At 38.0% G+C, this 16,052-nt stretch overlaps 1 protein-coding gene and 1 pseudogene across 1 annotated transcript in view; both read left to right on the top strand.

Annotated features, from left to right (window-relative positions):
* ALG13 (ALG13 UDP-N-acetylglucosaminyltransferase subunit) overlaps window positions 1-16,052 on the top strand; it is a 64,845-nt gene that overhangs the window by 35,318 nt on the left and 13,475 nt on the right. Inside the window, 12 exon segments of the mRNA XM_025853645.2 lie at window positions 791-855; window positions 1,214-1,314; window positions 2,352-2,479; window positions 3,223-3,469; window positions 4,513-4,626; window positions 4,813-4,969; window positions 5,318-5,438; window positions 7,638-7,670; window positions 7,774-7,829; window positions 8,153-8,233; window positions 11,511-11,582; window positions 12,781-12,946. Of these exon segments, the coding sequence (XP_025709430.1) occupies window positions 791-855; window positions 1,214-1,314; window positions 2,352-2,479; window positions 3,223-3,469; window positions 4,513-4,626; window positions 4,813-4,969; window positions 5,318-5,438; window positions 7,638-7,670; window positions 7,774-7,829; window positions 8,153-8,233; window positions 11,511-11,582; window positions 12,781-12,946 (1,341 nt within the window).
* Window positions 10,564-10,682, top strand: LOC141371294 (U4 spliceosomal RNA; annotated as a pseudogene).

Genomic DNA, 16,052 nt, shown 5'->3' with positions numbered 1-16,052 from the left:
ACTGAGCCACCCAGGCACCCTGCCAGCTGTTTTTGTATGGTCCAGTGAGCTAAAAATGGTCTTTATATTTTTAAATGGCAGAAAAAAATGTAAAAGAACAGTATATTGTGACATATGAAAATTATATGAAATTCAAATTTACTGTCCATTAATAGTTTTATGGCAGAGTTGAGTAGTTGTGACAGGGTCCGTATGACCCACAAAGCTTAAAATATTTACTCTCTGGCTCCTTAAGGAGCAAGTTTGCCAACTTTTGAAATAGGTAATTGTTTATCTCCTTCCAAGAGAAGATCAAATTAGCCCTTAAAGCTTCGCTTTCAGGGTAGCCTTTAATGTTTCATATTCAACTTCTTGAACCTTGGTTAACTTAGGTATAGTTAACAATCTAACAATCTAGAATGAGGTTAAGACCCTGTGGAACACAATAAGTTGTTAAAAATAACAGGTTACTTTGAAGAAGCTGTGTAGTGTTTTTTTTTTCTTCTTTTTTAATCAAGGTGTGTTACTTCAAATTGTACCTTACTGGTGTTTGACCAACTAAGATTACAACCTCCCAATTTCCACCTATCTGTGTTCTTTAGCACAAAACTATTTTGGTAGGTCTCCTTAATTGACTATAGAAATGAATATCAAGAGTAAAAGAATGACCCTTTAGGACCCCCCCCCCGATTTTACCTTATAGTAGTAGCATTGTCAAAAACACTGGTAAAAGTAAATTAGAAAATTAAATGATGTAAAATGGGAAAGGAACCCGTCCGGATGAGCTTGAATCTTCATTTTCTTTTAATAGAACTTCAAAAATCTGATTACTTGGAGTATGCTGGGAGACATTACTATTTGGGAGACAAGTGTCAGGTTAGTTCATCTTTTAAAAACTCAGTCATTTGTTTCTCCAAGGTTGTGGTTTTAGTCATTAATATAAGTTCAACAAGGCTCATTTACAAAATGCTAAAAAAATTTTAATGTTTGTTAAATTTTAATTACAAACTTATGTGAGAAGATGTAAGGATCTTCCAAAAAAAATTGTAAGGATCTTCCAGCATGTGTCACCTATATTAAATCAGACTGGATGGCAGTGTTGATTATCAACCGCTTTAGTAAGTAGATACTGAACTCCATTTGGGGAGAAGTTGTATTTTTGTTTGGCAGAAGATATATCTGTCAGTAGATTTGGAGATTGGATGTATTTTTACTGTCTCCTATCCTCTTTCAGGTTCGCTTGGAATCAGGTGGAAGATACTATAATGCTCATATTCAGGAAGTTGGAAATGAGAACAATTCAGTAACAGTCTTCATTGAAGAATTGGCAGAAAAGTAAGAATAGTATGGTTTGTTAAATTACTAAAATCTTTGGCTCTTGATGCCTTTTGTAATATTAAATTGAGAATTACCAGAATTACCAGATGCTAGTAAGAAATTCAGTTGCGGTAAGATGACTTACCGCAGATTGTTAAAAGCACATGCTGAAGTATGAAATCTCAATACTCCTATATATGAATAGTTTCCAAATCCCTAGGCCCTAGCCAGTTTACTAGAAATATTAAATACAACAGAATTCTGGTATAAAACTGTTCATACTAATCGGAAAGCTAGTTCGCTGACTGAGCCTCTGCCTATATTAAGATAAACTAGTCTAGTCATTCTCAAACTTTAACATGCCCCAGAATTACCTAGAGAGCTTGTTAAAACAGATCGATAAGTTCCATCCCCAGAGTTTCTGATTTCAGTATGTCTGTGGTAGGGCCCAAGAATTTGAACGTCTGACAAGTTTCCAGGTGATATTGATGCTGTTGGTCCACTTGAACCATTAAACTTGCTTATGCTGCCTGTATAATAACCAAAAAAAATCTCAGTAGCTTAAAACAATAAAGTTCATTTCTTGCTCATTTAGCATTTCATAGTGCATCAGCAAAGGGGGGCCCAGGCCAACAAAGGCTTTATCTAGACACAGTCTTCCATGATCACAGGGAAGAAATGAACATGATCAACCATGTGCTGGTTCTTAAAGCATCTGCTCACGTTTTATTGGCCAAAGTGGATTACATAGCTGAGCCTGAAGTCAGTTGGGTGGGAAAATACAATCCTCTTCCAAGGAAAGGCAACAAATATTTGTAGACTACTCTGTCAACAGTATTTCCTCTGGAATGTGATATGTGCTACAAATAGCTGTAAAATTGTACAAACTACTCTTAGGTTTTCTAACCTAAAAAGAAAACCTCAATAGGGTAGCTAGTGTCAACAAGTTTAAGTAGAATACACTTGAAAATGAAGCAGGACGGGTGAGGGTATGTATATCCAGTGAGAATTAAGTCTGTGTTGCAGTGGCTTATGGTGGTGTCTTTAACTTTAAGGCATGTGGTTCCGCTGGCTAACTTAAAACCAGTTACCCAAGTCACACCTGTTCCTGCCTGGAATGCTGTGCCCAGTCGGAAAGGAAGAGGTTACCAGAAAACTTCTGGGGGCTATGTCCCAGAAATGGGTTTGTATGCTGAAGGTTTTTATTATAGCCCCCTTCTTGTACTTACATCTTTAAAAAGAAAAAACAGACAACATAGATAAGTCTTGTTCTCTGGTAGTTTTTCAACTTAGGCGTTACTGACATTTTGGGATGAATAGTAACTTTGTTGTGGGCAGCTGTCCTGTGCATTCTGTGCATTGTAGGTTGATTAGCATCCCTGGCCTCTATTCACTAGATGCCAGTAGCATCCTTCCCCACAGTTGCAACAACCAGAAACGTCTCCAGACATTGCCAAATGTGCCCAAGGTGGGGAAGGGCAAAATTACCTGTGGTTGAGAACCACTGTTCTAGGGGACTTCATATAAACTTAAGCTGGAGTGGATTTTAGACTCTAAAACTTCAAGGGAATAGATTTCTCAAGGAACTAGGAAAACACCTCTTAGAAGCAGCCAGTGACATTAATAGGCATAATTTCTTGGAAAATAGGTAATGTAGGTGACTGACCAACTATGTTTTGATGATCAGAGCCACCTGTATTAAAGATAGTTCTGAGATGTCCATTGATATGGAAATTACCTGCTGGTTTTGCCCTTCCAAATGGAAGATCTAATACATCCTTAAGGAATACAGACATTCCCTCCCTGTATTTATTTGGTTTGTTCCCTTAAAAAAAAAAAAGTTGTAGGCATTTGGGGGAGGGGGAGGACTGGATCTTTTGCTTTGGTTATGAAGCTTATTTGGCTGCTTCTTTGTTTGCCTGGAAGCTGTGTCAGAGGTGGACATGAAACAACGGAAGAAGATGTTCAAAAAAGTTAGAGGAAAAGAGGTTTATATGACTATGGCTTACAGCAGGGGAGATGCCCTCCTCCCGCCCAGGCTTCAGCACAGTATGCATTATGGGCATGACCCTCCAATGCACTACCCACCAACAGCTGGCAGTATTATGTCTAACGAACATTTTCATCCTCAACATGCCTCTCAGAGACAAGGTCGGGGATATGGGATGCCCAGGTAAGGCTTAACTGACTTTCAAGATAATGTGCATCTCTATTTATGTATTACTGTTTTTTTTAAGATTTTATTTATTTGAGAGAGAGAGACAGAGCATGAGCAGGGAGGAGAGGGAGAAGCAGGCTCCCCACTGAGCAGGGAGCCCAATGCGGGGCTCCATCCCAGGACCCTGGGATCATGACCCAAGCCAAAGGCAGAGGCTCAACCGACTGAGCCACCCAGGCGCCCCTCTGTTTATGTATTGTGACTAATTCCTGGACAGAATTACAGTAGAATTTAGAAATGTCTTAGCAGTTTAGCTCCCTTTTGTAATGTCTGCATAGAGGATGGAACTGATGTATACTTAAATTTTTGTCAAATGAATTTATTGGGAGATTTATATTCTCACTGTCTAAGGAAATATGGAATGGTTGAAGACATGCTAGGGCTGTCAAGTTGAGTGCCATGTATTTTACTCTGTATCAGTTAATAATGGATAGACCTAATGCCAGTAGTGAGGAGAGTACAGCTCTTTCTGTTAGGACAATTTTATTTTATTTTTTTAAAGATTTTATTTATTTATTTGACAGAGAGAGACACAGAGAGGGAACACAAGCAGGGGGAGTGGGAGAGGGAGAAGCAGGCTTCCCGCTGAGCAGGGAGCCTGATGCGGGGCTCAATCCCAGGACCCTGGGATCATGACCTCAGCTGAAGGCAGATGCTTAAAGACTGAGCCACCCAGGCACCCCTATTAGGACAATTTTATTTTTTATTTATCTATTTTTTAATATTTATTTGAGAGCGAGAATGAGATAGAGCATGGGGGGGGAGGGTCAGAGGGAGAAGCAGACTCCCTGCTCAGCAGGGATCCCGATGCGGGACTCGATCCCAGGACTCCAGGATCATGACCTGAGCCGAAGGCAGTTGCTTAACCAACTGAGCCACCCAGTTACCCTCTATTAGGACAATTTTAGAAAGATGTGTTAATTCTATTTAAGTGTAAAGATTGACGACTCAAGCACTAGTGAATAAAGAGTTTTGTTGTCCTTTCTCTTCATTCTTAGGGATTCATCTCGCTTTATAAACAGGCATAACATGGAGGGCCCTAAAGTTGGTTTTTACCCTGGCCCAGGTAAAAGATGTTGCCAGAGCTATGATAACTTCTCCTATAGATCTCGGTAAGTGAATTTTAAATGTTGAAAATCAGAAAATGGGTAAGTTTGGCTTCATTGCTGAGCAACAAATAAACATGGATTAAAGTTTTTAGAAGTGTCAACACAGAGATGTTTGAACTGTTACTTAGAACTGTTACCACCAAATTTTATCATTCTTTCCCCTTTTCTCTGAACTACTTAATACTTAAGTTCCTTTAGACGTAGTCACCGCCAGATGCATTGTATGAATAAGGAATGCCAGTATAGCTTTGCCCCAGAGAGTGGACAGATGCCCAGGGGCTTGGAAGAAACCATTACCTTTTATGAAGTTGAAGAAGGGGATGAGACTGCTTATCCAACTTTACCTGTAAGTAGGTCAAAGATTTATTCAAAAAAGCTGTTTACTTTCTCTTTTTTTCTTTAAAGTAAAGGCAGTGTGGATAGATTTTAGATTTTGACAAACCACCAAATAAAGCACTTCTGGAAAACAAGAATTTTTATCTTAGAGCTTTTAAAAGATGGGAGAGGAGAACTTTTTAAAGCTATTAGAGAAAAGGGGTAGAGGTGGACCAATAATCTTGCTTTACATAGTATGGGCTAATATTTTCTGTTTTCTTGATCGTTTTCTCATGTTTTTTTGATTCTCAAATACATTAAGATATATTTATAGCTTTTTTTCCTGAACTGCATGTCTATGTGTGTGTCTTTGGTACAGAATCATGGAGGGCCCTCTACAATGGTTCCTGCTGCTTCGAGATATTGTGTTGCAAGGCGAGGACATAGGTCGGGCAAACAGACTTTGAATTCAGAGGAGGGCAGTGGCCAGAGTGACAATGGTGAGTCAATTACAGTTAAATGTTTCTTTAAAAGATGATTCTTGTGGCATTAACACATCAGGGCTGTGAAGTAGATTTAAAGTTTTGGTTTGAGGGGATCTCACACTGTTCTGATAGCTCATTTTGAACGAGTTACCAGTTGTCTCAGCTTGCTAGGCGTTTGAAGATGTCTTGGTCTTTCTCAGAAGGACGGACTTCTATTCTATAGGACACCACATTGTCACAGTTTACTTTCAGCTCTCTCACTAGGTCTTCTAGTGAATTTTGATTTGGTGAGATTTTATTATGGAAAATACCCATTCCTTGTTAGGAAGGCACTATTTTTATTATGGTGAGGACTGTTTGTAGAACTGCTTTGGGCTTTTCTGTGACTAGCTGCTATTTTATGAGACTATTTTATGAGACTGCTATTACGAAAATAATTTCGTTGCCCAAAGAAGTCTACTTATAACATTACTGTTCATTGTATCCTATTGGTCATCCACTGTACTAAAGAACTATATTTATAATTTAATATGATACTTAACTGCATTCCTCTAAGGAATATGGTATCCTTGTTTATAAGGAAATTGAGGTTTAAAGGGTACATGACATGGCCAAAGTCATACCCTTTGGTAAGTGGCAGAGATTTAACTTTTTTATAACAGACTTATTTAGATATAATCCACATACGGTGTAATTCACCTGTTTAAAAAGGGTTTAAAAGTCACCTGTTCAGTGATTTTAATATAGTCACAGAGTTGCATGACCATCACCACAATCAATTTTAGAACATTTTATCACCCCAGAAAGAAATCCTGTACTCATGAGCAGCTTCTCCCCATTCCCCATCCCCCCCCGCCTCAGCCCTAGGCAACCACAAGTCTGCTTTCTATCTTAATGGATTTGCCTATTGTGGACATTTCATATAAGTGGAATCATGCAATATATGGTCCTTTGTGATTGGCAGAGGTCAATTTTGAATTTGGTTTGTCTGACACTAAAGTCAGTATGTATGTCCTTAACAGTTGCTGTGGTGCCTCTCACATGGGGTGTGCTTGTTTTTACCATTTTACTGTAAAATGATGCATGAGTGACAGACAATTCTGAAACAATTCTGGAGGAATTGGGTGGATTAAGGAGGTATGAGGCAGTCTCACTGACAATAGTCAAGTTCTTTATTTTCTTGTGATGTTTTTCTTTGTACATGTGTAGAAGAAAATAGGTATTTCTAGGAATTTAGTGAGGACAAAACATCTAGCACAAGAATGACCTGTGAAGACTTTGTCCCCATGCATGTGCATGCATGTGCTCAAGGGCGTATACTCTCTGCTCTTTTACTCAGCATGACTCTTTTGTCTTTTCCCTTTAGCTTGGTGGGTACCTTCAGATGTATTGCTCACCTGTAGTGGCATATTCAAAGTAACCAAATCTTTGTTCTTAACTTAAATCCTACTGTCTGGAGTGGTTGCATGTATGTGATTGATAAGTGACATGTTTAAGAATCAAATCTAGTTTTGATCCGTGGGGTTTATTTGATGGAAAACTGTCCAGTTGATGATTAACTTTCTCTGCATTTCAATGGTATAGTATAGTCTTAGCAGCAAAATACTTTAGATCACTGAGCCATCCTCTGAGAACAAACCAATTTTAAAAAATGTATTATTTACTTAAAACAGGCTGAGAAACAGATGAGGCATGATATACCCTATTTAATGTCCATAATATGGGTTATACTCCAATTACTTTACAGACACCATTTACTATATATTATGCTATGTTCTTTTCACCCCCTTATGATCTGGGTACTGTTATCCTATTTTATCATGCAGAAATTGAGGCACAAAAATTAAATAACCCACCTAAAGTGATGTTAATCAGGATTCAAATGTAGACAGCCCTAACTCTAGAGCCAGTGAACTCAATCACCATATTCCACTGCTTGACTGGAAAAATTGATTACAACTGGGTTTTTACCTCTGTCTGAACTTTTTAAGAACTAAGGGAATTTTCAGAGGAGAAATTTGTCCTGTTTACAGTCAGTATCTGGCTTCAATATCTGTTGACTAGTATGAAAGTTCAAATCACTTGTTTCAAGGATGTATACATTTTAGTTCTGAATATATATCCATAAACGTTGAGAAAAAGCAAGTGCTGGCCATCTGGCTCTGCTGAGCTAAAAAGCCCTACATAAACACTTCTTCTGTCTTTTTTTTGTAGGGAGATATCATGAAGAATATATTTATCCTTCAGGTCAGTGAGATCTAGATATAATCTGACATTCATCATCATTTATACAATTTTAAATTATAAAATAATGCTCATTTTTTTACTTTACTTTGGCTATATTCTCTAGAACCAGACTATGAAACGTCAGGTGTTTATAGCACAACTGAATCTACAGCAAACTTGGTAGGTATTTAATAAAAATGGCAAGCACTTTATATCTCCTGTGTACTAGGGCACTGTTCTAAGAGTGATACGTATAAATGTATTTAAATCAGAATAATCCTATGAGGTAGTTAGGGCTTTGTTCCCATTTTGTAGATGAAACTAAGAACCTGAAATTAATCTATTTAATGATACTCCTAATGTGTTGATACAAGAAGAAATTCAAACATTGGCAGTGATGATTTTTTAGAGGATTTTATTATGATTTTTCGGTAAGAATGGGTCATAAGTCTCAGTTACTTCATATAACAAAAGTTTGTTTCTTGGTTATGCTTCATATCCAGTGGAGGTCTACAGGAGGGCTCTGCTCAGGGACTCAGGCTGATAGAAGCTCCATTCATGGTTGCCAAGGAAGGAACCAAAAGGTAGTGAATGGTACCCTGGCTCTTATAGCTTCCACCTGGAGATGACACCTGTCACTTTTCTTTTTCATTAGCCAGAATATGTTCCATTGAAGTATTAACTTATATGTGCCTGAAAGTCAAAAAGTTGGAAATATTTTAACAGCACTAAGGACCACAGCATTCAACTCACTCCCTCCCACAGGCAAAAGACTTGATTCCACCTCAAGGGATGCAATCCAAAAATCTTATTCAGTGTAATAATTAAACTCAAAGCCCAAGGTTTCTGGGAAATGTGTAGTACTCTGTGCATTGGGTCCAGATGTGGCTCATCTTCATCTGGGGGCCTAAAACCAAAGACACAAAGTTATTTAACTGCTACATACCTAACTTATAATGGTGGAGGAGGGACTGAAAGATGGCAGTAAAAATTCCCATTCAGAAAGGGGGGAAAATGGGAGAAATAGTTAATGGCCTGTAGCAGTTCTGACATCATGGACAGACATTGTGAGGGCCCCCAACCTAGGCATGGGGATTGTCCCCTGGAGGAGCTCTCTGATTCATTGTTTCTGGGGCTCTTGGTTGCTCCAAGGCCCTTTGTTCCTTGGCCATATTTGAAGTAGGCTTTGGGGAATAATACTTCTTGGCAGCTGAGCAGCTTTCTCAGCCTGCTTCTTACTTGGAGAAAATTGGGAGCCCAGGGGTCGTTTTATCTCAGTTGGATGGTTTTAGTTCTGCTCATGGTTTCTTTGGCTGCGTGATTAATTTATTCTGCTTCTCTCTATGATTCCTCTTAGTTTCTTATGCCAGTAGCCATACTGACAATTCTTTTTTTTTTTTTTTATAGATAATACTACTTAGATTTGCTATAATTTCCTTTCTTATCCCTGTGTCTCTCTGATTGCAAGTACCTTGACCTTATCAGGGATGGAGGAGCCATACTTTTGGAGGCTTTTCCATGAGCCATTTTGTGCAATTGCAAGGATTCAGTGGGTGTTGCATTCTTAGTTGGACTCTTGCTTTGAAATATCTTAATGCAATCAGATTTTAACAGTTTGATTTTTGCTTCAAACCCAAGTTTTAACTGCTTTTTGTTGTCCAGAGTATTTATCAGTTTTATATTTTACAATTTTGGGTTGAAGCAATTGCGTCTTCAACTCTGTAAGTCCCTGTATTCAAGGATTCTCTATTCCTTTTCATTCCTACCTACAAGCTCCTTTCCTGTACACATCTCTCTTAAAAAATGTTGCTAAACTCTGCCAACAGTAATCAAAACACAAAACTAACATTGTTTTCCAAACCTCCCCTAAGAGACAAAAGTTCATTCTCTCATTTTCAAGTTACGGTTTTGTTACAGTAGCACTGCACCCTACTTCTGATTACCAAATTACTGTTTCAGTCAAGCTAAGTTATGCTGTAGTAACACCTTCCCCCCCCCAAATCTTAGCTTAACACAGGACAGTTGTTCTTGCTCATGTTCTATGTCTAGTGTAGGTTGGTAGCAGGCTTTTGTTCATCATAGTCACTCGGGGGACCCAGGCTGATGGACATGTGTGCTTTCACAGTCACTTTGCAGGACCAAAGATAGGGTAATTGAACACTGGCTTTTAATATTTCTGCTCATACTGACCAAATAAGTCAGGTGGCCGCACCTAACTTTAGATGGGGCCAGGAAGAACAACTTACCATGTACCCAGGAGAACTAGAATATTTGTAAGAACTTGAATAACAACTGTCTGTTCTCTAATTACGGTTAATCTTAACCTCACATACTAAATTTTTGTTAACACTGTTTAGGCAGTACATCTTAGGAATGAAGAAAACTATGATACGTGATTTATTTCTCTTCCCCTTATATCTCCTTTCCTTTCCTTTTCCCTTCTAGAGAAATAGTTTTTCTTCTCACTGTGCCATTACTATTCTCATCATATGCTTCTTAGGCCATTTCTTGAAATAGCTGATACTTAATTTCTTTCTGTCCCTTTAATTTCATTTGTCACATGTTCATTTTTGTTCTGAACTTTATCATACATCCCCAGTAGTTTTCAGTCTCTTCAGGATGTGCTCCACTCCCACTCCCCAGTCACCAAATCTGTAGCAAGTTTCTAAGTAATTTTTTTCACAGCATGCTGTGGGTAGAGGACCAGTGCAGGACTTACAGATGTCCAGGCATAGAGCCTCCTAAAAAAAAAAAAAAAAAAAAACCCTATAAATATTTATTGCTTTTTATTTCTATGCCCAACTCTCAACTAAATCCTTCTGTAGAATTGTTTAGCATTCACACTGGGCCCTCTGAGTCAAAGCCAAAGTTTACTTTTTGGCAGGTGCTTTGGTTGTACTTGAAAACTGACTTTAGAAATGTGCAGTGGCAGTATTGTAGCCAATGAGGTTTATCCGAGGAGCGATTATTGCTAATAGAAATGTGCAGTCCGTGGTAAGTTGGGCTCATCTTTGTCACAATATGATTCCTCTTGTTCTCTGTGATTACTTTCCTTGATTCCCTCTGTGCTCTTACCATTATTAAACCAATTTCTGCTAGGTTTTTTGTTTTTGTTGTCATGACAATTTGTCATGTATAACTGAGCCCTTTAAAAATCATTTTTGCTTTGGGGCGCCTGGGTGGCTCAGTTGGTTAAGCGACTGCCTTCGGCTCAGGTCATGATCCCGGAGTCCCGGGATCGAGCCCCGCATCGGGCTCCCTGCTCGGCGGGAAGCCTGCTTCTCCCTCTCCCGCTCCCCCTGCTTGTGTTCCCTCTCTCTCTGTCTCTCTCTCTGTCAATTAAATAAATAAAATCTTAAAAAAAAATCATTTTTGCTTTCACAAAGAAGACCTTAAGCCAGAGGGGAGTGGTGTTTGGATTATACTCCATCCTGCTTAGATAGGATACAGCTGAATAACCAGATATCCACCCTTGTCCCAAGCTACATTTTTAGATGGAATGCTTTTGTTTAGTAAAACTGTTGTTGGTCCTACTAAATTTGAAGCTTTTAAGGCAAGAAAGGCCACTGAAAAAGTGTTTAAATTATAATCCTCCACTACATTTTAGTATCTACATTGGACTAGAATTGGATATGATTAGGTTCTCTGTAGATGGGAAATAGCATAGTCACCTAAATCAGGCACTGGAGTGATACCTTTTGGAACGTTATCTTAGTAGTTGCTTCCAAATCTGAACACTTTCAGGACAGATCACTTTTCACTTAATTTTAGGAGATGTTGGAACAAATCAAATCTTTTATTGATATGTTGTTTGGTTTCTTGATTTACCCTTACTTAACTATACTTCTGTATTCCTTAAAGTCTCTTCAGGACAGAAGACCATGTTCTATGTCTCCTCAGGACACAGTTACCTCATACAACTACCCCCAGAAGGTAATCTTAATAGTGTTATCAAGCAATCACACGGGTGGGGGGAATGACTTTTTTTTTGTTCTCCTTGTCCTTCATCATATTTAAGTATTATTGTACTTTGTGGTGCCTGGCACAGTGATCAGTAAAATTCATTCAACAAATTGATTATCTACTGTGTTCCAGACATTGTTCTATGAGCTGGCGTTTGACTACTCATAGTCCTTCTGTTCCAAACCTCTTGTATAACGAGTGAATTAATATAAATTACTGGTCAAGTCTCTCATGTACTGAAACTGAAATGTAAAGAATAGGGAGCTAGTGTCAGAAAGGTTGCTGAAACCATGGGAGCGAATAAGATAATCCTGGGGAAAGGAAGAGATTGAGGAGAGCATCCAGAACAGAGTCTGTAGATCACCAAATTTTAGCAAATGTGGGTAGGGAAGGAATAGTTAAGGAGAGGAAAAGTAGGAGAGTGTATTACTATGGGAGCCCCAGGAAGAGAATGTTTCAAGGAAGTCGTCAGTTGCTGCCAAGAGGTCAAGCACCATAAGGACCAGCAAGAGTCTATTAGGATTTGTTGCCATGAAGACCACTGGTGACTTTGAATACAGTTTCTGAGGACCGGAGTGGGTAGCAGCCACACGGCAGTGTGTGGTAAGAAAATGGAGACTGCATTGAGAGCAGCATGTTCAAGAAGTGTCTGTTAACTATGTAGTGAACATCTCTCTGCACAGTGCTGTATTGGGTGCTGCAGCCTCATCAGAAAAACAAATTGCAGTCCCATGAAGTTTACACACAAAAAAGCAAAGCACCTTTTCTGTTAAAAAAAAAAGTATGTGTTATTGTGGGGAAATGTATCCACGTGTAAAAACATAGCAATCTCTGGATAATATGTAGGAAATCCAGAGGTTACCTGTTCGGGGAGAGGGGAGGGGAACTAGGCAGATGGAAGATAGGGGTTGGAAGGAACCATTTCATTGTACACAATTTTATACTTGATTTTTGAATCATATATTTTTCAGAAAAATTTAAAAATTAAGATCTTAAAGTTAATTGTGCTCTTTTAAAAGAAATAACCTTATATACGGTTTACATAAAGATTGATTTGTCAGTATTTTAGTTATCCAAATACTATATCTTTTACCTTAGGATCAGATAAGAGACTAACAGTGTTTGAGAAATCACTAAACTTTTCTAAACTTTTCTTCTACACTTACAGATGATGGGAAATTCTACAGCAGTTGCAGCTTCTTGTGCCAGTAGTGTTCCAGCTGCAGTCTTACCTAATTGTGCAGCAGCTAATCAAGCTAGTAGTACCACTTCAGTTTCCTCACAGAATGCTATACAGCCTCTATTTGTGTCTCCACCTGTACAAGGCAGGCCAGGTAGGTTATTGGTGGTTGCTTACTTTGGGAAGCCTCTTTTCCTGTTCATGAACATGCACATATAACAGTTCTAGTGATTAGATAGGGTTACTTTAATTTCTAGTATTAAATTTGTTTAACCTACTTAATAAAGTATGTTCTGTATTTGAGGAATCCATGAGATTTCAGGGCCAGGGTTTCAATTTTTTTCTTGCAAATTTGGCTTTGATATGATTTTGTAGCTATTGTTTTGCTACCTTACTGAAAATTTAGAGGACTTTACTAGTTAAACTTTTAAGTTTTATTATACAGGAATTAAAGTAGAGGTGTTTCACATTTCACAGAATTCCTGAAAAGTTTGCTGTAAAATACATTTCTGTATGATGAATCATTTTCCCATGGATGTTGTAAGAAAGAATATAGGCTCTAGGATGTAAGAAACTTAGGTTAGAATTTTGGTTTTACAACTCACCACCTCTGTAATTTTGGACAAGTTATTTAGCCTTTCTTACCTATGAGCTCTTGGGGGTACTGGTAGTACCAATTTATAAAGTGGTCATGAAATTCCAATGAGTTAATATAATTTAGAATTCTCAGAATTCTAGGAAGGTGGTGGCAATAACAACATAGCTATTTAATCTGAATCCTCAAAAATGGAAATAGCAAAACCAAAACCCACGGACAACGTTTACAGTGAAACTAGGTGACAAGGTATCCCCACAAACCCCAAAACTTAAGCAGTTAGGGACAAACCACCAGTCACAAGACCTGCATGCTATCAGGGTCTATGTGGGAGCAAGAAGACGGAAGCATCGGGGATGTTGTCTAATGGACCTGAGAACAGAAGAACCCCAAAAGAGCTAATAAGAATTCACTGGAAAGTGGGGCGGCCAATTTGGAAGGAGCAGCTAAGACTGGGAAGGGATTTGACCTCTCCAATACTAGGTGAGTGCTTTGGGTACCTGGTAAAGGGACTTGAAGGGCTTGGAGCAATCTGGCCCCTAAGAACCCTCAAAAGTGACCTGCCAGGGCTCCCTGTTAAGATAGTATTCCTCACTGGGGAGAAACTACTGGGAGTGGAATCAGAATTGATCGGGATTGGGAAAAGAACATGTCCAGACGAAAGCAGAGGAGAACAGAGCCATGGAATCCTGGAAAGCAGTCATGTTTTTGAACACTACACAAAAACAAAACTACCCTATATCCACCTCATTCTAAAGTTCATGAAAAAAAATTTTACATAACAAAGGAAAAGCACTAAGGTGAAATCCTATGCAAAGATGTTTTAAGAACAAAAAAGAATAATATCCCTACAGACAGTAAAAACATGTCAGAAATGTGCCAACTAAAATGTGCCAACTAAAGTAACAGCTATTTCAGAATGAGCTAAAGATACAAATAATATAATACAAAACATTTAAAGAGTAACCGGAATTAAAAATCTTAGAATAACAAATCAGAATTAGAAAAACTCAAATGAAGTGACAGAAAAGCATTAAAAATGGCAGAAAATCATTTCAGTTATGAAGACTAAACTATAAAGAACATGACCACGTATATACAACATTTAATGCTTTAAAAGAAATATATAAGAAGGAGGGAGAATCTAAAATGAAGAAAAAGGAAGATAAAAGATTCAAAAGTGACTTGTTAAAGTTAGGCAAAGGAGATCAAACAGTGATAGAAGTCTCTGAAGAAGAAAACCAAAGTAAGGGAAAAGAACAAATACTGAAAACTATAATTCAGAAAACTTTTCCTGAAATTAAAAAACTTTAAAACTATATACTGAAACAACACTCTGCATACCTGAGAATATTGACCCAGAACAGCCAACACCAAAATAATTCTAGTAAAATGACCAGAGTTTAAAAAAAAAAAAAAAGGCAAGTCCTTTGATTATCTAGATAAAAGAGCCTATGGAGTGTAAAATAAATAAAATGATAATCATCAAACTTTAACAGCAGTTCTTTATGCTAGAAGAAAATGGAGTAACATTTAAAATAAGGAATGTGTAAAACAAAGATTTTATATTCCACCAAAACTGATTTTCAAGCTTAAAAGGCAGTAAGAATTCAGAGAATATTACTTGCCTGAGCCCTTCCTGAAGAATCTACTAAAACTATGCTGTCAAGCAAGATAATCACTAGCCACATGTGACAATTTAAGTTTTAATTAATTACAATTAAATAAAATCTTCAGTTGCTCAATTGCACCAACCACATGCCAAGTGCTTATAGCCACATGTGGCCAGTGGCTAGTGTATTGGACAGCACAGATACAGAATATTTCTGCCATCACGGAAAGTTGTATTAGATGGACATCAGTGTTCCAGAGAATGAGTTGACTTTTAGACTACCAAAACAAAGACATCGAAAGAAGACCTGGTGGTAAGTATTAAATGTGTAATTACATAATTAAGACAATGAGGGCTGAGAGGTGGAGAATACACTATGTAATAGCAATAACTTTATGTTTGGACAATGTGGATATTGTATGGCTATTCTTAAAAATAGAGTTTGAGAGACCATATGCCAAGCATTTTTTAATCCTCTCAATAATCACATGAGGTTCTTTTATCTAGATAATCAGATTGTTATTCTGAGACTGTGTAATGTCGGCTAAAACAAATGAGTGAGTATGGGATACTCTAATTTTATCCCCTTGTGCCCTTGCAAACCAGGAGCCTAAGTATGGAAGAAAGGTAATATGAATATAATAAGGCTAAAGAAAAGTTTTTATGGTCTCAAATTTGAATTGGAAGTATCAATATAACTTCAGGTGTTTTATCTTTAAATATATGTGTATATTTCCCAGCTCTGTCCATTGAAAAGTCCTAGAAACAATATTCTTAGCACGCATTTTGTGGTCTTGATGTGCCATTTCTCACTTAAAAAAACCAAGCAGCTTTGTGGAGAAATGACTGTGGATTCCAGGTCTGGGCAGGAAATGTTCAAGATGAGCCTATATCGTTTTGTCATACCAGATAGCAAAGAAGCTATCAGACTACTGGGACCATGTCAAAAGAACTCAGGAGCCATCTTGAAGAGGTTCCCATTGGCCAAAGATGGAACGATTTGAGTCTCAGCGATGATAATTGCAGCAGACTGGAACATACCAAATATGTTAA

The sequence above is a fragment of the Callorhinus ursinus genome, unplaced genomic scaffold (assembly GCF_003265705.2).
Source record: "Callorhinus ursinus isolate GAN/ISIS: 27379988/994484 unplaced genomic scaffold, GSC_fseal_2.0 scaffold65, whole genome shotgun sequence".
Lineage (NCBI taxonomy): Eukaryota > Metazoa > Chordata > Mammalia > Carnivora > Otariidae > Callorhinus > Callorhinus ursinus.
This window is presented reverse-complemented; position numbering and strand designations above follow the sequence as displayed.